This window comes from Ascidiella aspersa, chromosome 8 (assembly GCF_963924565.1).
Source record: "Ascidiella aspersa chromosome 8, kaAscAspe10.2, whole genome shotgun sequence".
In the NCBI taxonomy this organism is placed as follows: Eukaryota; Metazoa; Chordata; class Ascidiacea; order Phlebobranchia; family Ascidiidae; genus Ascidiella; species Ascidiella aspersa.
This window is the reverse complement of record NC_139454.1, coordinates 2,733,895-2,759,308: the sequence shown is the minus strand read 5'-3', so window position 1 is coordinate 2,759,308 and position 25,414 is coordinate 2,733,895. Positions and strand designations below refer to the sequence as shown.

The 25,414-nt window shown below is 36.4% G+C and overlaps 1 protein-coding gene across 1 annotated transcript in view; it reads right to left on the bottom strand.

Annotated features, from left to right (window-relative positions):
* LOC146134862 (dynein axonemal heavy chain 6-like) overlaps positions 1-25,414 on the bottom strand; it is a 205,502-nt gene that overhangs the window by 152,956 nt on the left and 27,132 nt on the right. Inside the window, exons 23-47 of the mRNA XM_083395693.1 lie at positions 25,194-25,341; positions 24,437-24,549; positions 23,421-23,583; positions 22,526-22,638; positions 21,439-21,571; positions 19,523-19,678; positions 18,565-18,702; positions 17,733-17,959; positions 17,081-17,249; positions 16,041-16,152; positions 14,919-15,060; positions 13,604-13,835; positions 12,702-12,755; positions 11,623-11,768; positions 10,607-10,862; positions 9,828-9,926; positions 7,980-8,135; positions 6,977-7,192; positions 6,280-6,416; positions 5,625-5,700; positions 5,032-5,095; positions 4,013-4,191; positions 2,949-3,066; positions 1,433-1,617; positions 702-919 (exon numbers count right to left, since the gene is read on the bottom strand). Of these exons, the coding sequence (XP_083251819.1) occupies positions 702-919; positions 1,433-1,617; positions 2,949-3,066; positions 4,013-4,191; positions 5,032-5,095; positions 5,625-5,700; positions 6,280-6,416; positions 6,977-7,192; positions 7,980-8,135; positions 9,828-9,926; positions 10,607-10,862; positions 11,623-11,768; positions 12,702-12,755; positions 13,604-13,835; positions 14,919-15,060; positions 16,041-16,152; positions 17,081-17,249; positions 17,733-17,959; positions 18,565-18,702; positions 19,523-19,678; positions 21,439-21,571; positions 22,526-22,638; positions 23,421-23,583; positions 24,437-24,549; positions 25,194-25,341 (3,750 nt within the window). The remainder of the gene's footprint in view (positions 1-701; positions 920-1,432; positions 1,618-2,948; positions 3,067-4,012; positions 4,192-5,031; positions 5,096-5,624; positions 5,701-6,279; positions 6,417-6,976; positions 7,193-7,979; positions 8,136-9,827; positions 9,927-10,606; positions 10,863-11,622; positions 11,769-12,701; positions 12,756-13,603; positions 13,836-14,918; positions 15,061-16,040; positions 16,153-17,080; positions 17,250-17,732; positions 17,960-18,564; positions 18,703-19,522; positions 19,679-21,438; positions 21,572-22,525; positions 22,639-23,420; positions 23,584-24,436; positions 24,550-25,193; positions 25,342-25,414) is intronic.

Below are 25,414 nucleotides of genomic sequence, written 5' to 3'. Positions count from 1 at the left end.
ACGTAGGAAGTTATAATTGGATTTATTTCTAGTCTTACACAAAAAGTTGTTAGAGTTCAGCAAAAATCAGATTCTTAAAGATTCTCAAATATCTCTCGGCACCCTTAGGCATTAGAAATAGCACCCTAGTGTGCCGCAGCGCCCCGGTTGAGAACCACTGGTCTAGACTGTAGATAGAGAACCTGGTTTGGAGTACGATAATTTCGTGTGCAGCAGTAACATAGTCTAAAATGAGTTGAACAACGCCAAGTGCGGAATAATATCAGGAAGTTTATCCTACGAATATGGATTTTTAATGAAGTTTTGTATCATTTATGACTCGCACTAATATTAAAAACGGAGTTTGAAAGTCAAAAATAGATTTAAAGAACGTTATAAATTTGGAAACCGTATCGTCAAAAACTAAAAAGTAAAACGTATAACTGAGTATTACAGTAAAACCAACTTTAAAACAAAATAAATATTTAACTGAATCTTTTTGAAACCAGTTTCGGGTAAAATTGACTTTTTGAAATGCTTTGTAATTCATTATCAAACGTCTTAATCAATATGATGTTGATCTACTCTACATTTTTGGCTTTGCAATTCATATTATCAAGCTAATTTTTTTTTATTCAAATCGGAATTATTAAATTCATATAGAAATCATTAAGTACATATTGCAGTCTGTTTTGCCAACCTTTAAGATAAATAAAAGTTACCTGCTAAGCACTCCCCCAACACTCCAGGTGTAAGCGAACACGAAGAGTCGTCCCAGAAGTAGGCACAGGCGGTCAGGGTGGGCCTCGGTGAACCACTGGGACTTCCCCCCGGAACCTCCGGACGTGGAGGAAATCTGCTGCAAATTGCGAGTGGACTTGGTTTGTGAAACCGAAGCCTTGGTAGTTGGACGACGCTGATTGGTGGATTCGTCCTCGGTCTGTGTTTGGTTGGCAAGAATTGGTTGCTTTAAATCAGCGCTTTTCTCAATGACTTAAGTATATGACTTGACTTAAGTGCACTTAGGTCACTGTTTTTAAAGTTTTTAACTACTTTGACTACTAGTCCTTTGGGCCGTATGACTTGACTTGATTTAAGTCGTTTTTTAAGAATTTTGATTCATAAATTTAATGGTGAAAATAACGGCCCAAATAGACGATAAAAGCGACATGCTTTATTTTCAAACGTTTCGGCAATTTCTAATGCCATCATCAGTGATATCATTTGAAAATAAAGCATGTCGCTTTTAACGTCTATTTGGGCCGTTATTTTCACCATTGATTCATAAAATTTGGTTATTTATCCTAATTTTGGCACTTAAACAATATTTTGTCTTTTTTAGTTGGGTTGTTGCCCATAATTAGACAAGTTTCTCAATCTTACCAGTTTAACGTTTATTTTTATTTTCTGGCTAACACTTACAAAAAAAAAAAAACACAGCAAGGTAGCTTACCTCATCCGGGGCTCCAAAGCCTCCATTCTTCTCCATAAACTCGAAAAAGGCGCGAAGAATGCGACAGAGAGTTTGTACTACGCAGAGGTGAGTGACGGGAAGGTGCTGGAGCTTTACTCGCTTGTCGAGTAGCTGCAAACCCGAGTCGATACTCGCCTCGAACAGACCGAGTAGGTGATCGCGACCTACAAAACGAGTTTGCAGATGTAGTAATTTTCATTCAATAAGCTATTGCTGCCAGGCATAATATATAACAGTAGACTGCTGAAAGAGCAACACTCCGTTATTTTTATGTTTAGTTATTTTCACTTACACCAGGGTTTCTTAAACATTTTTTACCACGCCTAGGCAAAGGACCACGGTAGGTAAGAAATTGGCAAAAATGACGTAATAAATTGACGTCACAATCTAATAGACTTCCGAAATTACTGATGTTTCATAAATTATTGTCACAATACAAACAGACTTTCCGAAATATGCTGATAATTAAAGTAATATGGAGTCCAAATACAAGTGGTAAAAATTCTTTAAAAAATTGATTAGGACTTAAATATACACTAATATTTCAATTGGGCCTTCATGCACGCCCTAAAATTAGTTCAGGGACACCCAATGGCTCCATGGACCCCCAGTTGAACCCCTGGGTTACACTATGCACGGTAAATGTCGATCCACTCGAAATTTTTTGCATTTCAAGTTATTTTCGGTTACAAAAAAATAAACAAGAAAGTAGATTTTAAGATTAATGGAAATGTTGAAATGTTGAAATGCATTGAGAACGTTTTGGTTAGTTATGAAACGTATCAGTGTATAAGTGGTTGAAACAGGAATAAAATGATTGGTAATGCACAAGGTAATTAATGTACAATTTTACGTAAAAAATTAAAATAAATTTAAACAATATTTTTTTCATATTTTTTTTCAGAAACTTTTGCCTTTGAAAAAAGTAAAATATCATCGCTTAACGATTTTTTAATAAAATTGGAAAACAAAACACTAAACACGCCATGGCCGCCACAATAAAAAATAGCTAAAACAACAGGTACACTCCGCACGAATCTGTTATGTAACTAAATAATGAACTGCAAAGGTAAAATGATCGAGTAGATTGACATCATCTTGAGTAAGACATATAGATACAAACTTGTATTATCTTCAGGTAATGCAAAACATTACATTTTATCAAGCTACATTACAGATCCGTGCATAGTGTAAGCGAACATAACTTTATCATAAATGGGAAAAAGGTCGGGTAGATCGACATCATCTTAACAAAGACGTTTCTATACGAACTTGTATTATCTTCAGGTAATGCAAAACATTACATTTTATCAAGCTACATTACAGATCCGTGCATAGTGTAAGCAAAAATAACTTTATTATAAATTGGAAAAAAGGTCGAGTAGGTTGACATCATCTTGATTGGGACGTTTTGACACAAACTTGTAAAAAAAGGTTGGAAACACAGCATATTAGTCCAAATCTACTGCTACATTTCGAACAACGACCCACTCACCATACTGCGGCATATTGCTGGGCAGTTTGTTAAGCCACGAAAGAACGAACGGTTTCCAGCCGAGGTCGACGGGATCCATGTAAACCATTGCACATCTGCTGATAGTTGCTGGGCTCGCCTGTTCAAATATAGGGTTGTAGCACGAATGATTTGAAAGCTTGCGAAGGTATATTAATTAAAAAACAGCTCCTCTGGTAATTGTATAAGGTCTTACTGTAATGATGGTGCCGGGGTGTTGAACTGGGGTTCATGTCGCTTTGGGGATACGTGAACTAATTTAAGGGGGTCCACGAAAAATCGGTTGTAGCTAGGGCTAGATTAACCATTAAGCAAAATAAGCCCGTGCTCGAGGCATCAAGGAAAAGGGACTGCACAGAAATCTTCAAAGCCGAATTTTCAATCGTGCTCCAGTGATTAATGAAATAATTCGAGTTGGTCAGACGACTCATAAATTTTTGCTTATTTTTCTTTCTCAAATATCACTTTAAACCTTTCTATTTTCGATGGATAATGTCTTATGTGTTTTATTTTGCTTTTATTTTGAATGACACATATAGGACACCAAAGTAGTAGGTGTTTAGGGCCGCTAAAAATTATGATGCGGCCTTGATTGTAGTTTAATATGGATTACGAGTGCAAATTGATTATTATCCCACAATGAAAGCACATACGGCAAAACATTTTTATGCTCCTGTAAAAGTACTTAATTGACCCTGCATAAGCATCTTTATGAGAATATAAATATATCAGCTTCCACATCGTTCTAGAAAAACCTAAAACTACAAACATTGACATTGTTAAAGGATAATACAACACCCGAACTGTTAATTAAAGACAACATCCACTTTTAATAGCCTAAAGATAAAAAGGAACTGGTTGGCAATCCACTTTACACTAGCTCTGATATTACAGCGCACAGCAATGAAAGGTTTATGGTTGACAATGAACTCTATACTATGGACGAGAAAGAAATGAAGGATATTCATTGAGTAACCCGGCCGGCGATGGACGTTCCTTACAAATGACGGACCTTCATTAAAACAATCTCTTTTCGAGTGACGCACCTGGGATAATGTGTCGACTTCAAAAAGCAGCCTCATGCTCTCCGGAAGGTTAATTCTTTCCCCGTTTGCCAGACACAGTGTCTTTGTATCATCAAGCGCCGTGTTAAGGTTCTCCACCCAAGCTGTATCAACCGGACCGTCGAGAATAATCCATCTCCATTCTATATCCGATTCTTCAGGTTTGCTGGTTCAATTGAAAAATAACTTTAATGGTAAATAGCTTTATCGGATAAAATTCAACGCCTTAAATCTCGAGATAACAGGATCAAACAATTGTTTTTAGGCTTGTTTGTTAGTAGTTTTCATGGTTTGTCAAAGACGTGGTATAATTGATTTTACTCTGACTGTAACTGATAATGCTGCTTAGAGCAGGGGTTCCCAACCTGCGGGCCAAGAGCATTTTTTAAGGGGCCATGAAAAAGTTTAAACAATATTCAATTAGGACATTGTCAGAGCAAAAGCAAGGTCACCATCGCAATACCTGAATATGTAATATCGAATTAATATACTCATGTTTATTGTGTTTGGTGTGATTGTATTGATAGCTGTCTATCATTCTAACCACCGGTTACTGTATAAACCAGTTTTTTAATTAAAATGACGTTTGTTAGTTTTTTAAAAGGTTGAAAAAAAATAGGGGGGCCTCTGGCTTAGAGGGTGGTCACACATTTAAAAAAAAATCATGGAAATTTAAAAACTTTTCATGAAGAAAATTTATATGTTTACGGCATAATAATACCATGGTAAACAAAATAACAAACAACTTACAATTTTCTTTAAAATTCGTTACTTTTTACCCACATAACTAGAACTGGAAATTAAGTAAAGTTAAAGACTATCCTAAGAATATTCAATACGCAGAATAATTCAAAGGCAATGGAAAACATTTAAAGATTTAAAGATTTAGTGACAACCTTGTAGCCAAACAATTAAAACCATAGAATTGATACAATGCCTGCCAGAAGAAGCATATACAATACATTATACAATTATACAACATTGATTAAATGAGACTTAATACCTCATAGGCTTCATTATGGAAGATTCATCAGAATCTTGACTGGCAGGTGTTTCCCGGCTTGCCTGAGAATGTAATGTTGATCATTAAATTCTGACAATAACCCTCTTAAAATGAATATGAAACAGACCAACCGATGGATGAACGTTTTTTATAGAAAATTTTGTGGTACGTGCCTCAAAAGATTTATGATAAAGCAAATTTATTTTAAACACCAAAAAATCGACCTTTGGTGTTACAGTAAAACGGTGTTTTAGCGAAATAATTTTTTTGGAAAACGTTGTTGGATACGTAGTATTGGGTTCTACACATAATTTGTCAATTTGAACCTATCTATGTAATGAATTCTAGCCAAAGAGGTCGAGTATATCCACATTATCATGTTGGGATAAGTGATGCCTAATTTACTTCTCAAACATATTAACTTTGAATGACATAAGCTCGTATCGAAACGTCTTAATCAAGATGATGTCTATTTACTCGATCTTTTTCGCTTTGAAATTCATTATCAAACAACATTACAGATCCGTGCATAGTACACCGATGAACCTCTAGTTTAATTAAAATTATGGTAAAATAAATTACAAAATGTACCGTGGAGTCTTGAAATGAAACTGATGTCTTCGGTCGATTGGCTTGAAACTCGCTATTCGAAAGTTCCTTCGCGTATCTGTAGAAACATTAGAAGCATCCTAAGACATGATTTCACATACGAGATAGGTAAAAACGGGAGGCAGTCAACCTAAACTTAAAAGGATGAACTATAAACGCCATTAATGTCAGTGATTTTAACAAAAAGATAGACATCATTCGGCATGAATAACGTATACTGAAAATAAGTTTGTCTGGTATTTATTTGATTATCCGACGTTCAGGCGGCTACCTATACCTTCATTGAGGAACACATTACTTCTAAACTATAGGTTGGCGTTCAATAGAAATAAGTTTTTCTGGTATTTATTTATCCGGCGTTTCAGCTAACTATCCAGGATGCATCCACCAGGAAATGTAACAGCAATACGACAAACACCTTAGCGTCAGTGTACTTTGCGTGGTGCGTGATGTTGTTACATTCCCTGATGAATGCATCCTGGATAGGTAACCCAAACGCCGGTAAACAAATAATAACCAGAAGAACGTATTTTCAGGATATACTATGCCTGGCAGCAACAATATATACTTAAGAAATAGCATGATAGGGCAGCAATGTACGACCCAGAAAACAGAAAAAACGACTTATTTCTCTTACTTCCTAACGATGTATGCGAGCAATCCATCGGCCCACTCAAGCGTGTTGGGGTCCGTGTACCCATAAAGTTCACCCAGGGAAATGCACTTGGGGTTGATCGGGAACGAGTCCACGTACTTGCGTTTGCGGCTCACACGCTGTCAACAAAACAATCAACAGGATTGTAACAGGAAGTATTTAGAATATACAGAAAAAGGTATCATTTTACTTTGTTATTTTTGTACCTTAGTCAGGTTTTTACACGTGATTTTTACAAATTATGCTTTTCAGCAAAACGCTTTGACACCCTAAACAAAGAGCTTAATGTTATACAAATTTCTGCAGAAATGCGATGAAGCCTTTACCAAAGTGAAATGTACAAAAACAGGAACATAGCTTCTTATAATAATCAACAGCAGCGTCAAAGATCCAGGATTTCAATACAATTATCTAGTAAGACCATTTTCACATTGAGGCAACGTTATAAACTTGTTAATTGGAATAAAAACTAGCCTCTTACATTTAAAGCAGAACTTCTTATCGAAAGAACATACAAATAACAGAATCTGCCTGAATCTGAATGGCGAAAAATAAACGATTCTGGTTGCACACCAATGATAAAGATTAAACTAAGTACAAAACTTAGTAAACCGAAAATCAGTTTGTTTGAATGTGATATGATAAATATATTTCGATTCATTCACAAAACCGAACCCACCTCTTCGTGGTTGTGATGTGAAGCCGCCATGTTCATGTACATGCTTGTGAGCGCCCTCTGGAGGACAGTACGAGCGGTGGTCTTGCCGCCACCAGAGGGACCAACGAGCATAACACCGTGTCTGACGGCCAGTTGGTCGTTTAGCTGGATCACCTTCTGGACTTGAGAGGGCCACAACTCCAGACCAAGGTCGCTGAGGGCGCCTTCGATGCATTTCTATGCAAAATGTTGAAGTGTGAATGAAAGTGTAGCTTTCTATATCGCAAGTTTAAACGATGAAAATATAGGTTTTACGGTAAAGTACGAATCTCGATCGTTTATTTGGAACTGTGCTTATTCCAAGTTGATTAAGGCTATGTCAATATTTCGGTTTTTTTAAATTGTATTTTTTCGTCATGAGATTGCCTTCACTTGACGTTTACAGCTAAAAACGAATTTCGATATTTAGCACAAAAAACATTTATTTAAGGGACAATGTACTTGCAACTTGGCAAAAAAATATATATGCAACTAAACAACAAAATACACAGTGGAGCACAGCGACTGAGCGAGGCGAGAAACAAGGCAAAACAACAGCTTCCTTATTGTGTTCACATGTTATCGGGATTTTTACACTAAGATTTCAACTAAGCCCTTTGGAACTTTTAATAGTTGGGTTCTAACCTAAAGCTTTGTTGAGCGCAGTATTGCATTACTGAGTTATATTGATTTGGAGAATAATAATTGTTGGAGGTTGTAGTAAGACGTAATAAGAATATCAAAGGCTATACAAGAACAAATATTGATCAAGGAATTGGTAAATGACATCAAAAGTATTTTATGGAAACATCATTTTTGCTTAATCAAAAATCAATTCCGTTCGAAGGTAATTTGAATAGTTTGCCGAAATGTTGGTTAACAATTGCAATTACCAGAGGAGCTGTTTTTGATTAATATTCCTATGCCTGGTTGCAACAGTTAATATACTGTTTCTGCTTATATATGTTCTAAAATCGAAACCTACCTCCAGGTTGGGGTTGTCCATCTTGGCTGATGTTACCCCAGGGAAGAGATCCGACATAATGTTGTTGAAGAGGGGAGCATCTTCTGCGAGGAAGCGAGGGAGGTTGGAGTTCCTCAGGGAATGGATGAGGATGTTTTGCTCGTAGAAGAATGCCTCCTGGTGAAAAACAAAAAAAATAAAGATGTAACGCTTAAAACTAGATACATTTCATAAAGGGCTTTCGCATTTTGGAGGGTAATTAGTCCAATCCAGAGGGAATTTAGGGCGAGTTTCTTTAATTGGATGCAACAAATAAGCAATCTAGGACTCCCAAAACACGAAGATTTTATTATATTACAGTTTTTCCCGGGTATCTTCAAAAATGTTAACCTAGATTAGGCTATAGCCTTTATTCTACTGATTTTTCAATAAGGTTCAGTCAATAACCTAAATTTTGAAACTTTACCCTTTGTTCGTTCTGTATTGCTGGACTAGCGAATAATAGAGTAACGCTTAAAACTAGATATTTTCATTAAAGGGCTTTTGCTCTTCGGAGGTAGTTAGTCCAAACCAGAGGGTATTTAAGGCGAGTTTCTTTAATGGGGTGCGAGTTTCTAGTTATGAGGATGCTTTGCTCGTAGAATAACGCCTCCTGGTAAAAACAAAGCAATTAAAGATGTAACGCTTAAAACTAAGGATGTCCGATAATATCGGATCGGAGCAGATACACGATACTGAGTGGTAGTATCGGTATTCGTCCGATAATATCGGATCGGAGCCGATACACGATACTGAGTGGTAGTATCGGTATTCGTCCGATAATATCGGATCGGAGCCGATACACGATACCAAGTGGTAGTATCGGTACTCGTCCGATAATATCGGATCGGAGACGATACACGATACTGAGTGGTAGTATCGGTATTCGTCCGATAATATCGGATCGGAGCCGATACACGATACTGAGTGGTAGTATCGGTATTCGTCCGATAATATCGGATCGGAGCCGATACACGATACTGAGTGGTAGTATCGGTATTCGTCCGATAATATCGGATCGGAGCCGATACACGATACCAAGTGGTAGTATCGGTACTCGTCCGATAATATCGGATCGGAGCCGATACACGATACTGAGTGGTAGTATCGGTATTCGTCCGATAATATCGGATCGGAGCCGATACACGATACTGAGTGGTAGTATCGGTATTCGTCCGATAATATCGGATCGGAGCCGATACACGATACCAAGTGGTAGTATCGGTACTCGTCCGATAATATCGGATCGGAGCCGATACACGATACCAAGTGGTAGTATCGGTACTCGTCCGATAATATCGGATCGGAGCCGATACACGATACCAAGTGGTAGTATCGGTATTCGTCCGATAATATCGGATCGGAGCCGATACACGATACCAAGTGGTAGTATCGGTACTCGTCCGATAATATCGGATCGGAGCCGATACACGATACTGAGTGGTAGTATCGGAGCCGATCCCGTACCAAATTAAAGTAGATATTTTAGCTGTGGTTTGTGATCTATAACTGAGCGTTTTCTATTTTAAAGAAATTTGTTTTAAAATAGAATATTACCATTGAAAGAAACTAAGTTCGCCAATGCTGATGAAAATTTTAGCTAAACAACCCAAAAAAGATAGGTATATGCACTTTTAAGTTTGTTTATTTGAGTAGTAACATCATTTGGATTTAGATGGGACGCTTGTACTGTTTGTCTAAAATTTTGTGTAATGGTACAGAAATCAAATAGGAAGTACAGGACATCTTTACTCAAAACTACTTTGTTTAATGAGGATGTTTGAGGGCCACACACTATATGCGATCTTGGAATAAACTATTATTACAAACCTCATCTGAGGTGTGCGACCCGCTCAGCATCTCCCGTTTCTTGTGGCCGGCCATCACCAAAACCGACTTGATAGATCGCATTCCAAAGTCGTAGTGGTCCTGGTAATTTAAAGTAAACAATAAAAAAACGTTCAGAGAGCAGCGACACATACAAAGTGTATTACGGAAATGACAAATGTGTAGAATATGAAGATATCTCCTCGCCCTTAAACTTAATTGACGACAATAAATTCAAATTGGTGAAAATATTCTTTAAACTTTCCTGTTTTGGTCAAAGTCAGCCATTATTAAGTTCTAGTCATTTAAAAGATAAATACATTTCGCCACAAGATAAGGCATCATCAGTCTCTAAAAAAAAAAAAACAACAAAACAACGCAAACACGTAAACTGATTGGTAGCAATTAACAGTAAATGTAAAATTGACAGTAGAACCAAAAGCAAGGTACGGCGTGTGTAACTGTAGGTTAAAAATATTAGTTAAAAGTTATAGGTATTGAAAACCAGATTGGTTTTCCAAGACATGAGCGGTAGGATGGTCAAGTTTTCAATACCTATAACTTTCAACTAATATTTAAAAAAATAAAAATGTTTGGAAAATAAAATAAAACAAAATAAAAAGGTCTCTTTTCCAATTACATTCAACACCAACCGCAAACAACGAACTTGCTGCGATAGTATCGCAAAAAAGTGAAATAAAATACAATAAAACAAAAAATAATAAAAAAAACAACTAAAGAAACATAAACTAAAAAATGTTTTCCATCAACCACAAACGAACCTGTTGCGATAACTGCTTGCTTGCCAACTCATAGAGGTTTACAATCTTTCTGGAGAAGAGTTTCGCCTCACGGAATCCCTCAGAGAAGAGGATGATCTCAGTGATGAGGTCGTAGTCCGGCACCATCATGGCAACAGGTCGGAAGAGTGATTTGAGGTTGTCTGGCAACTCGACGCGTCCCAAATAACCAGGGTTCATTGTGATGAAATAAGCGCAGCTCGCGTTAAGGCGGATCTCGCGACCCTCAAACATAAACCTGTTGGGAATGAGTTGAGGATTGAGGAAACGATGGAAATAAAGTTTTGAGTTTAATCTGTTTTGGCATTTTTCGTTTTGAAAATAAAAGAAGTCATTTTGAAAAGAATTAAGTGCCAATCAAGTCTTTGTAATATAATAACTTAAGCCAAGTCAAGTGTTTTCAAAACGTAACAAGATGAGCAATATCTCAACTAAAACGGTTTTCATTGTGGTGAAATAGGCACAACTAGCGTTAAGGCGGATATCGCGACACTCGAACATAAACCTGTTGGGAATGAGTTAAGGATTGAAGAAACGATGGAAATAAAGTTTAGCGTTTCATATGTTAAGTGGCAGTGTTGTAAACAAGTCATTCTGAAATGAATTGGGGGGATGCGTTGAGGATTTGAATAAATGATGCGGTTTGGGGTAAATGTCATAAAACTATGAAGTTGACGTAATAAGAATATCAAAGCCCATACAGAAGTATGAAGTTGAGGTTTTTAGTTAGGGGTCGTTTTTGCCAAAGGCTAAAATTTAGGGTAGAAATGGTGGAAATGAAGTTTTTAATTTCATATGTTAAAGTGCCAGTGTTGTAAACAAGTCATTTTGCAATCCCTGCTAGTCATTTATGAAATAACTTACGCCAAGTCAAACATTTTCAAAAGTTCAAGGGAAGAAATAAATTAAAAGTCACACTGTTTCTATGAAAAAAAATATTGATTTTATGAGACATCAAAGAAGGCATGAATCGAAAAATTTGTGTCAGTTCAAAGAACCTGAGAGCTTGGGCGTCCTTAGCCGACTTGATCGCGTGCACTTGTGACGCAATAACACTCAACACTTCGACGTCGATGCGGTTGAACTCGTCGAAGCAACACCAGGAGCCGGACTGGGACAAACCGCTGAAGAACTGACCGGTCATCTGTAAGTAGGAGAAACATCAGGGTAGCACGACTTTTAAAAATATGCTATTCACTCATCACGTATTAACTTTACTAAATCAACTTTAATAAACTGTACGACATTGCAGACTTGGATAACTTGATAGTTTTCTAATTCAATGAATTAGAGAAAAATGAGACTATTTCTAATTCTAATCTAATTTGTAAATTGCTTGTGTGCTCTAATTCTAGTTCTAGTGTAATTCGGATTTTGCTAAAAATGCTACTTTTTCCAACGGCATTTTTAGTCTCTATAGTCGAAAAAATATTGAATTAATACTCTTTAGTCGGAAAGAATTAAAGATATAAAAATTAGCACACATATATTTACCATTCACATTCGTGTGAGAAAAAAATTAAATTTAAGGTGATTAATTTAAAGTAATTCTAGTTTAAACTCTGGTTTTTACAACTCGGTAATTCCAATCTAATAAAAAGAAAACTAAAAATGAATTTATTCTAATTGTAATGCAATTGTGATGCTCTAATTTTAATAATAGTCTAATTTAAAAAGCCAAGTCCTAGAAACAAAATAACTTTTTTTATTTCTAACAACGTAAAAAAAGAACATATGTTAGTTTAGTCTGTCTAACAATCTTGTTTTTTTTTTTCATTTCAAACAACTTAAAAAAGAACAAAATTTAGATTAGCCTATCTACCAATCAACCTATATAATATTTCGTTTTAATTCAAACCCGACAAATCGTAGAATCTTGGCATATTGTAAAATTGTAGACAACTTTCTATTTTCCTGATTTACAAAACCAACAATGGACATTAGTGCTTTATTTTCATGTAATGACAAAATACAATTTCTAAAAGCTTGACGTTAAATATGACTAATGCAACTCTAAGCGATAGAAAACTCAATTTTAACCCCTTGAACTTAGGTTGTTTAATATTGAATTACTTACCTTGAAATCGATTCCTTCGGAGCAGTTGAACACAACGCACTGTTTGCCAACAATCTTAAAACAAGGAATAAAGTTAGAAAACCGCGCATTTATTTTGAAAATGAATGTCAAAGTGCAATTAGGTTCTAAAAAACGTTTTCTAGAGGCCAATGCGATTGCTATTAAGTCCTTATCGGAAAACTGAATTTGTTATTAACACTACTCAATATAGGTATGAATTAACAATTAGAGGCTGTACTAGACGTAGTAAGAATACCAAATCAGTATCGAAGTAGGTACGATTTTGAACGTTTTGAACAACTCTTAAGATAATGGCTGGAGGTTGCAGTTAGACATAGAAAGAATATCAAAGTCCATACCGAAGTAGGAACATTAGAACGTTTATATAACTCTTCATGGGTTTTCAACACTGGATTTGTTAAATATGCTGTTGCTACCAGGTATATTTGATACTAAAAAGAAGTTCTTCGGGTACTTATTTGTTTAAAGCACCGGAAAAACTTCTTTTCAGTATATGTGATTTGGTATTCTTACTATGTCATACTAAAACTTGCAACCATTCTGCTCCAAAGGTAGCACTTTCAACCTTTCGAATATTACTCATTTTAGTTGTAAATCCAAAACGTTCAAAATGCGTTCTACTTTTGTATGTGCTGTGATATTTAATTACATCCAACTACAACATCCGGCCATTATGCTCCAGAGGCTATACTCTTTACACGCGAACAACAAACCCTCAAACATTTGCGATTAACATCCTTATTGAAAAACTGATTTCGTTCATAACGCTAGTTGACGATCTAATGTTCAATCAGAATTCAAAATTAGAGACTATACTCTTTACACGCGAACAACGAATTTTCAAACATTCGCAATTTCTCGCCCAAATAGGCCGCGCGAACCTTAGCCAGGTCTTTGACCGTTTCGGACTTTCCGGTTCCGGCCGGGCCCGCCGGGGAACCCCCCAGGTGCAGATTGAGGGCGCCTGTAAGGGTAAGGAAGCATCGGTCGGTGAGTGGGGTGATTACGAGTCGACTGGCGCACCCAATGTACTCGCACCCGTAAGTGAAGCGGGCATCGGCCTGAACTACTCGGCACATGTTGGTAGCGTCTTGCCATTCGTACAAAAGTTGCCTGAAGAGGAAAATAAGGGTTGCTTGAATTAAGTGGAAATAAGAACAACATCTTGATAAGGAGAACAAAGCTTGCTTGTATTTGAGTGTAATTTTAGAGAGTTTGAACTCCAGCCATAAAACCGAAATAAGAACAACATCAACGTCAGAATAAAACACAGTAGAACTAATACCTAATAGTAGTAGTACCGTCTAATTTGGAATAAGACCTAAATGGCCAGAATCAGGCATAAACAACCTTTTACTTAATGCTAATCCTAGCCCTAAGTACATCACTAACTCCCCAAACAACTCCAACCCCAACCCATTTTTTAACAACACCCATTAACCACCACTATCCACCAAACAACCATTCGTACATAAGTTGTCTGAAGGGAAGAAGAGGTTGCTCGTATGTGACTGAAATACTACGAGAAGGACAGGTTTTTGGCAAGCTTTTTTTGTCGCGACCCAAAATACTTTTTCCAGAGCTATTAAAGGCCACTATCACTAGGAAAACAGGAGACGGTTCGGGATATTTGTTTGGGTTAGGAGCCTGTACATTTTAAAATGACGTCCAAAAGTTAGGTCATAATACAAGTGATCGTATATTACAATCAAGTGCGCATATATGTAGAATCGACTAATCTCGCATGCGCGAAAAAATTGCGTTAATTTGTTTTAAATCGGCAAAACGTAATAAAAAGGTTACGTTACGCATTGAGCGCATAAAAGAGATTCGAATACTATTTAAGTACTGGCATTTATAGTCTAATTTAACAGAAATTGGACTGTAGAATTTATGAGTCATACGACGCAAGAAGTTACCATGGAACACAACTTTAGGCTGAATAGATTTAAGTAAAGCCAAAAAATTGTATTTGTATAGTTACACTTGACTAAAAGTATAGTTTGAGGAGCCATGCCCCCGAGGTCATGTATTACACCACTTAACCTAGTTGTAAACTCACATCGTGACCTGCTGCATTCTAGTAGTACAAACAACTTTCACATCGTCTAGCACAAATTCATCCCTTTAAGAGTAATGTATGTCTCTCAACAACGTTCGCAGCATGTTGCAGACAGAGCTACAGATTTGACGAACCTTTTCCACTGAAAGTCGTCGACGGTGTCAATCCTGTTGCGCATTAGCTCTAGCACGATATCGCGGATGTGGACGTATATGATGATGAGAGCCTCCATTGTGAAGTACTGGTGCGGACTCACGTGCTGGTGTGACACAGTACCTGTCACGGAACAAGTGTAAGTAAATATGACAAAAAATCGCGTAAATTTTGCAGTTTAAAAACCCGAGGTACGCTGAGTTTTTCAGGTTAAATAGAAAAAAAATGGATTTCTAAATGAAATTAACTTTATGCGTTTGGTTGGGGTAAATTTGAGAACCTTTTGAAGGACCAAACAATGAACACACAGTAATTTATTTCAATTTCTGTTTAATGGATATAGGGCTACACTTACAATGGTTGCCAGCAGTGTAGTAAACAAGTTATATCTAAAATAACAAAGTCAAGTCTTTTTGCTTAAATAACAAGTCAAGTCCCAGTCAAGTCATAATTATACCAAGTCAATTTCAAGTAAAGTCCTTGTTACAAAAAGTAATTGGTAAATTGGTAAACTTTTCGGATAATGAGCAATACCTAATCTAGACATAGCAAGTAAAAAAATTGTTTTATGCGAAATAATTGAGATAAATAACCCTATTTTATTAAAACTAATTCTTAATAAAACACTTCATGTCAATCCAAGTAATTTGTTCAAACGACTTAAAAGTCAAGTGATTTGAAACCAGTGACTTAAGTGTACGTCAAGTCATTGACTTAAGTCATTGCGACAATTGTGGCCAGTAAAAATTTATTTATCTATATTCAGAAGGGCTAGACTCCAGTTGTTAACACATATGTGTGTACATATGTTTCATTGGATAAATGATATGGTACTGTGGATCACCTTCGATGTGAAGCTGCTTGTACTAACAGATTGAGCAAGCATTGGCGTATGGTTGTTTCTCGACTCGTTCCCTTCTGAGCCTGCATAGGTCTGTTGGTATAGCGACGGTCCCGGTATGACCGGAGGTCGTGAGTTCGAACCTCACTGCAGGCCAATTGTTTTTGTAGCCTGCCTTGCTTGCATCATTGATCAACAGATTCGTTGAGTGTGCAATGGCTTTCAGTGTACTATACCTTTTTATGATAATTGAGCGTCTTACTTGACAGAAAGGTGAGAGACTTGACAAACTCGTCGTAGATTTTCTTCAGTCTTTGATCGGTTTGACTCGTCATAAGGGCGTTTGTGACGTCTTTGTTGAACATAATTTGAGCCTGTTCGAGAAAGATTAAAAAAACAAACAATCCTTTGAAAATACCTAAATTATTCCATAAGGGATATGAATTTTATGATCAATTGACATTTAAGCTCGTATGAATGTTAAAAAAACGTTTTATAAGATTATATTCATTGTTAAAGACCTAGATCAGCGTTTTTGGAACTTTTCACCTGAATTTTTAATGTGGAAGCCCACCAGTTATTAAATTAAAAAAAAATTTAAAAAACACGGTACAATAATTACTCAGTACCAATAAAACAACTAACTGTTCACAAGCCTTCAAACGGTATAATATGAATAAAACTCAATGAAATAAATTCTCAAGTTATTATAAATAACAGTAGATTGATTTAATAGGTTTCTGTAGAGTCCCTAAAAGCTTCCTTACAGACCGAAGGAGATCGCGAACCCTAGTTTAAAAACCACTGTTCTAAAGTTTTAAATATCAAACTCACTGCATAAATATATTTAAGAAGCTATGTAGACTGCCTTAACAAATTTAAGGAGCGCACGAAACAATGAAAGATACACACATATATGTGTTAAAAAACTGTGATGTAGCCCTTCTGAAGCTGATTGTGACATAGAGCTTGTATAGCTCTTGGTAGAGCGACGGTCCTTGTATGGCCCGAGGTCGTGAGTTCGAATTTCACTATAGGCTGGTTGTTTTCTAGCATGCCCTGCTTGCATCATTGATAGACAGATTCGGTGAGTCTGCGATGACTTTCGGTGTACTAATGATACGCAAGCCGTAATCGTTCGCCAAAAAGCAGCTTCAGAAGGACTAGATCACAGTTGTTAACACACATATTTCATATGTGTGTGTTTTATTGGAGCACATAACAATTTATAAAAGTCTACCTTTATTTTAGGCAATTCAATGACTTTACCACACTTTGGATGCCCGCTCATAAATTACTTACTACTGTGAGAACGACTTGACCGGGATATTGCGACATCCAGCGGATCATGGTGTCGCTGTCGGACGACCAGCTCAACAGCGCCATCCTCAGGTGTTTTCGCATAGTGTCGAACATGGCGCTCTCAACCGTGGAAAGCCATTGTTCAACCGAACCACGGGCGCGCACGTTCCTAAAAAACAATTCACCAAATAGTTTACGTAAACCAAGCATCGGGAGAAATCATTTTCCCCTTTTGTCTTACGAACTCCAATTGGCAGGCCTACACTAATGTTGTCAAAAGTAACCTGAATTTAGATCATATCTTAGTCCATTATTTATCAAACAACTTAGTAAAGAAGGGTTTGTCATATCCAGCTAAATACTCTCAGAAAAGGTTAAGACAAGCCACTTACCACCGCTTGAAGAACACTATAACTTCCGACAAAACATGGCGGCCAAAATTAAACCTAAAAACGAACCAAAAGCTAAAACAACTGACTTACACCCCTAAAGATTTTTTGTAACAAAATATGGCCGTCAAAAACAATTCAGCACGAATCAAAAGCTGATATATCCCACTTATCTGGCATGGCCACCACCTGAAGAACATTATAACTTACGGCAAAACATGGCGGTCAAAATGACGAACCAACAAGTAAGACAACCCACTTACTTCGGCATGGCCACCACCTCTCCCTCGGCCGACATCATTGATAGAACTGAGGGCGGTTGCTTGGACGAGCTCTGTCTTATCTCGAGGTACTTGATGTTGGCGAAGCATTTGACCAAGTGAGGCTGAACACTGGATGGTTCTCGACCGTGGGAAAGCACCGAGAGAAGCTCGTCGTTGCTGAGGAAGTAGAATCGGGGAAAGGCGAGGCGTTTCAACTCCAGATAGTCCTGTTTAAAAATTTTGGTTTAAAATTGATTGTGAAAAATTTGGTGCGTTTAAATTATTGCTTGGCAAAAAGTTGGTTGATTTAAAACTGCTTGGCAAAAAATTGTTAGTTAAACGTTGGTAATAAAATAGGTGTTTCAACTACAGGTAGTCTTGCGTTGGTTGGTATAAAAAAAAAAGTAGGTTGCTTTAAAATTAATTTTGAAAAAGTTGGTCGATTGAAAATTGCTTGTGAAAAGTTGGCTGGTTAAATGTTGGTATTAAAATAGGTGTTTCAACTACAGATAGTCGTGCGATTGTTAGATTAAAATTGATTGTGAAAAAGTTGATCGATTGAAAATTGCCTGAGAAAAGTTGGTTGGTTTAAAATTGTTTATCAAAATTTAAGTTGGTTTAAAATTGTTGCCTGGCAAAAAAATTGGTTGGTTTAAAATTGCCTGGCAAAAATTGGTTATTTAGAAGTTGGTATTAATATAGGCATTTTAACTTCAGGTTGCCCTTCGTTTATGCAATTTTATTTCGAAAAATTGGTTGGTTTATTATTGCTTAGAAAAAAATTGCTTGGTTTAAAATTGGTTAACTGCACAGGTGTACGAGCATATTTTACCTCGAGACACTTCTGTATCTTCTCTAGGTTGGAGTTTGAGGCCTGGAGAGACTCAAGAACCCCAGGTCCAGTGGCAGAACGAAGGGCGTTAGGTCGATCCTCAGTTCGCCGCATAAGTTCACGCCATGACTTGTCAACCTGAGAGATAGCACAGAAAACGAGTAAATAAGTATAAGTTATTGCCGGAAATCTGATTCGAAGATATTTAACAAAAAAAAATATGCTTGAGATACTGTTAGACAGCACATATCTAATTTTTAATAAAATTGTTTAATTACGAATCTTGCCTTGTCGTATTTTTTTAATTGGCTTTCTGGCAGACTTATTGGATAATACTTTGTCGAATAAATAATGGTATTAGATTTTTGCTTATGGAAGAACGTATTGACGAAAGTAAATGATAGTTCGGTGGTTTCAGAAATCTGGTCTAATAATCCTGCTTCTGCATTAATTTAAATACAAGCCAAAATGTCGCGAGTCCATTAACCCAAGGGTGATTCGTCAAAAAAAAAGTCGTAAAGATTAATTACGGATCTTGTTGCATCGTAGTACCATTTTTAAAATTCTGGCCAATGTAAGAACTTATGGGTACGATTTTAGGCCAACGGGTCCGTTTAAGCAAGGGTGATTCTTCATAGAGTGGTTTTCAACTGGGGTGCCGCGGCGCCCTGGTGTGCTATTTCTAATACTCAAGGGTGCCGATAAGTATGTGTGATTTTTTCAGAATCTGATTTGCGCATAAATGGTAACTTTTTGATACAACTATTCGCGTACGATTAGAGACCATTATATCAAATGACATTTTCCTACAGGTTTTAATTAGTTGTGTTTTTTCAGTTGAATTTTAGTGACATTTCAGTAAAATACTCAACGAAAATTCCAGTCGGTTACCAAAAATCTATTTATTATTTTTGAGGGGTGCCGTGAGCCATAAAAGGTTAAGAATCACTGTTCATACCTGCTGAAAGAGTTGGGCCTCCGTAGGCAGCTGACGTTGAATATCGATGGTAGTGAACACGGGCTCCAGGTAAAGCCAGTTGCGCTGGCATTTCATCCATTCGTCCAAAGTCCGCGAGAAAAGCATCAGTCGACGCTCCCAGTCGTCAACTTGGCTCTGTTAATTGTTGGTCATTTATAAACGACTGTATACGGCTTTGCGATATAAAATTTCAGATTTATATAATACTGGTTTCAGATTGGTTTAAAATATAAATATGTGGGCACCATATCACAGCAAAGACGTGCAAAGTACACACAAAGAGAATGTGGCTACGGCAGGCAATGCTCCCACTGAAGGCACCGAAAATCAAAAGAATGATAAATTAAATCCTGAAGTTAACCATTCAAAAAAAAGATAAGACTACAAATCACAAAAAGTAAAATAACATCTTTTCAGCTGTGTTTATTTTTATCAAAAAAAATATTTGTTAAAGTTTTTTTATTCCAAGTTAATGCAAGTTTAAATATAAAGATGCTGTAATGCGGTCGTTTTGGGGGTATATTGTAGAAATGTTTATACACACGTGTATACTCTATCCCAGGGTTGGCCAACCAGTCATATCAATTGCATTTTGTCTCAATTAAGTTTCTTTTTTATAAACCTTTAAATTATAAAGAACCGTATTTATTACTTGGTTAACCGCAAAGAGCCACACAGTACACACGTGGGAAAAAAGAATAGTCTATCACTTCATTTCTTGATCACTTCCACAAAGCGATCGCATGAAAGGTGAAAAAGAGTGCCTTTATTTGGTTAAATAGACAAAATTATAATATAGAAGAAGACGCGACGTATTGGATGAAAAAAGTGCACATTTCTCGTTCTAATAACATTTACCAAGATGGTTTGTGCAAATAACTTCATTGACGCACAGCTTTATTTTTGCACAGAAATCCAATGAATGTTTTCGCGAAGTGCAAAAAGGCTTACTTTTTGAGTTCATCTTGTTTCAAAATTCTCACCGACAATACAATGGCCGTAAGACAAACATTCTGAGCCGGAAATGGCAAAAATCGTTACCCAAACGAAATGAAAACATTCTAATAATCATTAGTGGAACATAAAGAACGTGAGTCGCATAAAACTGGGTGAAGGGCCGCTGTTTGGCAATCCCTGTGCTATAATTACACCCCCTTAAAGAAAACTAACACCCCTGCTCTATCCGGGCCGTTGTAATGTAACATCCATAAACAACTAATAGTACACTATAGAAGCTTTTGAGTTTACGTGTTCTGAAATAAAATATTAAAAACAAAACTAAGATTTGCCCAACAAGGACTTATGTTTTGCTTTTAAGTTATTTTATTTTATTTTTTTACTTGATGTAAATTATGGTGCATTTTTGTTCAAAAGAAAGTGGGGACAATTTTTTTAATAAAAACTAACTATTAAATTGGCTACGACATGCTGATCTTTTCTACAACTTGGTTTAGAAATTGCATTGACAAAGCGACTTAATTTTGGTTAAGTTAATTCGTAAATTCATACATCACTTTACCCAATAAGTTTTAGGCCAGCTAAAACAGTTTACTTCAATAAATTGATGTTTTAACTCGGTGCTTCCCAACCAGTGGACCGCAAAGCATTTCTAAATGTTACAGCTTTCTATTAAATCGGAAAATGATTGCATTATCATTACGTAACATTTATGCAACAATGTAACAAATACGTAACTATTAGACGTGTTGTGCCGCATTAAATTTCAGTACGTACGCCAGTAGAAGATGCGGGTTTTATGTAATGTCTTATCTCATTGTGGGTCGCACAATAAAACTTGCAATAAAAGTGGGTGGCGAACTGAAAAAGGTTGGGAAACACTGTTTTAACTTGACTGGGGCCTTACAAACACGAGCCAACAAATATACAATAACTACTTTAATGGGTCCGACGTATCTGGATCCTTTGATTGTGGTTATGGCGATCTGGCTCTCCTCAAGTTGGTTCCAAATCTCGTCAGCAGTTGATATGATCATGATGTTGTAGGCACCGGTGGTATGTGCAACCATTCTGAAAAGTCAAAACATTACAATGAAATGAGATACTTTAAGCATGTCCAACGTAACCATACCTTTGTGCTTTAACACTAACTAAAGATGATACAAGTTGACATGATCATTATGTTATAAGCAGTACTGTGGGCAACCATTCCGCCAAGTCAATCATTATAATGAAATGAGATACTTTAGACTTTCCTGTCTTAGACAAAGTCAGTCATTAATAAGCTCTATAGTCTTTAACAGAGAAACATATTATACCACAAAGGCATCTTTAATTTCTTTTGAAATAGGTTTTATTTCTTCAAGATGTCAAGATGGTGTCAAACTACTCGACCTTTTTGGTTTCATTATATTTGGCAATTCAATATCGAGCTACATGTTCTTGTTTGTGTTTCAGTTTTGGGTTAGTTTTTATTTGGAGTTCAATCATTAAAGCTATATTCTAAAGTAAAATGGCTCAATCGGTAACTGCAAAGTTTTCTTTGGTGCAGGCCTTATATTTATTCCTAAATCGAACTCGAAAGCCGTTCAGAACAATCGACAACCTCTCTAATTTATGGGTATTAAATGTTAGTTTACAAAAGGTTGCTCAAAATTGCTTCAAAGAGATATGGAAAAGTGAATTAATGTAGCGCAGTAAGAATATATAAGCCTATACACATGTTTGTGTCATTTTGAACGTTTCGAATAAATCTTAAGATGGTTGGAGGTTGGAGTAAGACTTAATAAGAATATCAAAGCACATACAGAAGTAGGAAGCAGTTGATAAAGTTTCGACATTGCCGATACTTGAAATGAAATGAATAAAGATGTATTCAAAACGTTAAAAACGCTACCTGCTGTATGGGCTTCGATATTTTTACTACATCTCACTATAACCTTCAACCGTTATGCTCCAAAATTAGTGCGTTTAAAAAACAAACGAAAATCAAGGCTTTGCTAAACAAACAAAAACTCTTGTTACTTGAATTCGGTGGTCCGCCAAAGTTCGATAAGCTTGTTGAGCATTGTCTGCAAAGTCCATTCGTTTGTGGCGCGAGTCGAGATCTCCATTATCAAGTCGCGATGTTGGACCAACTGGAAGTACAAAGAGGAAACGAATAAAGCTAACGACTCAGGTGCAGAATTTAACCGATTACTGAAACAGATTTTGTCTATGGATATACAATACTTAATTTATACAGTTGAAATTAGGGCCGCAGCTGAATTTATAAAAATGGCCGAGGCTGGATGCTGTACTTTAAATAAGACGATATGTTGTTTAACAGTGATAACAGGAAAAATCAAAAAATTTACATAAAAAAGTAAAATATACTTATTTTACATTATTATCATTTTCTTTACATAAAAAAGTAGCTCAGTTGGTAGAGTGACGGTTCCGGTATGTACGAGATTGTGAGTTCGAACCTATTCGCAGGATAGTTTAACGAACAGAATGCAACAGGCAACTCGCTCTCCTCTGAGCCTGTGGAACCCAATTGGTAGAGCGACAGTTCCAAAATGGCCGAGGTCGTTAGTTCGAACCTCACTGTAGGCTAGTTGAGCCTGTCTTGCTCGCATTATATTAATTGACAGAATCGGTTAGTCTGCAATGGCTTTCTATGCCCGAGAGTCATTGCTAAACCCACCGAACGCTTTCAAATTCAACGTGAAGAATCTTTTACGAGTAATTTGTTTTAATAAAAACATCACTTGCCCTCCATATTTAGCTATTTTGCAGGTTTTGTTTAAAAAAATAAAAAAAATATACAGTCAAAGCGCCAATTTAGTACATTGTTATATTTATCACTTAGTGAGCGATTTTTACATTCCAAAGTGTATTTTACAAGTTAATATATTTAAAAAACACAAACACTAACCCTCCATTTGAGTAAATCCCCCAATGATAGACTGGCGTCACGCGTGAGTGACCTTCCGATGGCGTACTGGATTTCATCCCAGTGACGTGGCTTAAGGCAAGTATTACGTAGCGCTGCGATGAGGGGAAGCCCCTGCTTGAAGTCCACAACAACCTGCTTCAACCTGACATGTGAAATAAGAGATAACCTTTCTGCGCATAAAGAAAATGCCTTATTGAAATGGCTTTAACAAAAATTATGACAACTTATTGCAGTGGTTCCCAACTGGGGCGCCGCGACACTCTAGGGAACCATTTTTAACGCTCAAGGGTGCCGAGAGATGTTTGAAATTCTTTAGGATTTCAACTTTTGCTCTAGTGGTAAGCTTCTTGATACAATGATTTGTGTACGATAAAAATGCCAACAATTAAAAAGTTTTTTTTCAACCATGTTGCACAATTAATGCTTAGTTGTAATCTAGTTTATTGTAACGTTACAGTTAACCACTCAGTTAAAAAATACGAGAAAGGGTGACAAAGAAGGTAATATATAATATATTGGCAGTTTTGTTTAAACGATATTTTTATTTTCCTACAAAATAAATTATAAAGAAAAAAATATTTAAATCTTTTTTTAAAGAATGTTAGTAAAAAACCTTTATTCCTCTATTGACATTCACTAATAAGTTATGGAATATTTTTATTTTTAGATTTTTTGTTTATAGGACAATACGAATATTTGTAAAAACAAAAATGTTTTTGATAATCTTAAAAGCAAAAAGTAACTTTTTTTCAAACGCTTAATGAAATTCTCATGCCACCTTCAAAGCTAAAAACAATAACCGGCACAATTAACCTTTTTTGGATCATAATGCTTGGAGGGTGTAGTAACATAGTAAGAATATCTAAGCCCACATAGAAGTAGATTGAACGTTTCGAATAACTCTTTATTTTTTTGCTTATAAAATGATAAAAAATAGCACCAAAATGTACAACACAATTGCTGTGCAATGGTCGAGAAAAGTTTGTTAAACTTACTTTGGCACCAGCTCGTTTCGGGGAAGCCCCTTTTCCAGCATGAAAACGGTCTGCATGAATCTGGTCACGTGATCTTGGACCTGGTCGATGTTTAGTCGCAAGAATTCGCTCTCCTAAAAAAATAATGAATTTCATCATTTTAACAGAGTTTTCATTTAACATTTTTCATAAAATTGGGTTATTTAACTTTTGAACGTAAAACATTTGGCTTGCTATATGTGTGTTTTATTTTTATTTTTTTAATTATTGTTAATAAAGGACGAGTTTAATAATTTTACAAGTTTATTGTTGTTGAAGTTGACTTGTATTTTTTGAAAAAAACTTGACCGAGACCAATGTTATTTTCAAATGACTTGACAGGACATAAAACAATTGAATTAAATTATAATGTTGAGATTTTGTGGTTCTATAATTAATCTGGGCAGCTGTTTTAAAAAGCAGTGTTGTAAACAAGTCTTTTCAAAATAACTTAAGTCCAACTCAAGTCATCCGTACAATAACTTAAGTCCAACTCAAGTCATCCGTACAATAACTTAAGTCCAAGTCAGGTCCTTTTCAATAAATCCCAAGTCAATTCCAAGTCAAGTCTTTGGTAAAATAACTCAAATCCAAGTCAGGTCATTTGTAAAATAACTTAAGTCCAATTCAAGTCTTTTTCAATAAATCAAAAGTCCCAGTCAAGAACTAAAGCATTTAAAAAATATTTACAACACTTCTGTGTAAACAGCTACCAAAACTGTATTTAAACACCACCCACCGTCCAGTCTTGGTGTAACTTTGCCCACTCCTCGTTTGATTCCCAGAGAAGCTTCCTGAGTGTGATGTCACGTTCCACTTCACTGAGTTCTGCCTGCAACTGAGCGGCGCTGATCCCGCTTCCAGAAGATTCTGCGATCATTGCTTCGCTAAATATGGAAAATGAACGGGCATTAAAGAACGTTTTGCCTGAGACGCTTTACGCTATAGTATTTTTTTATG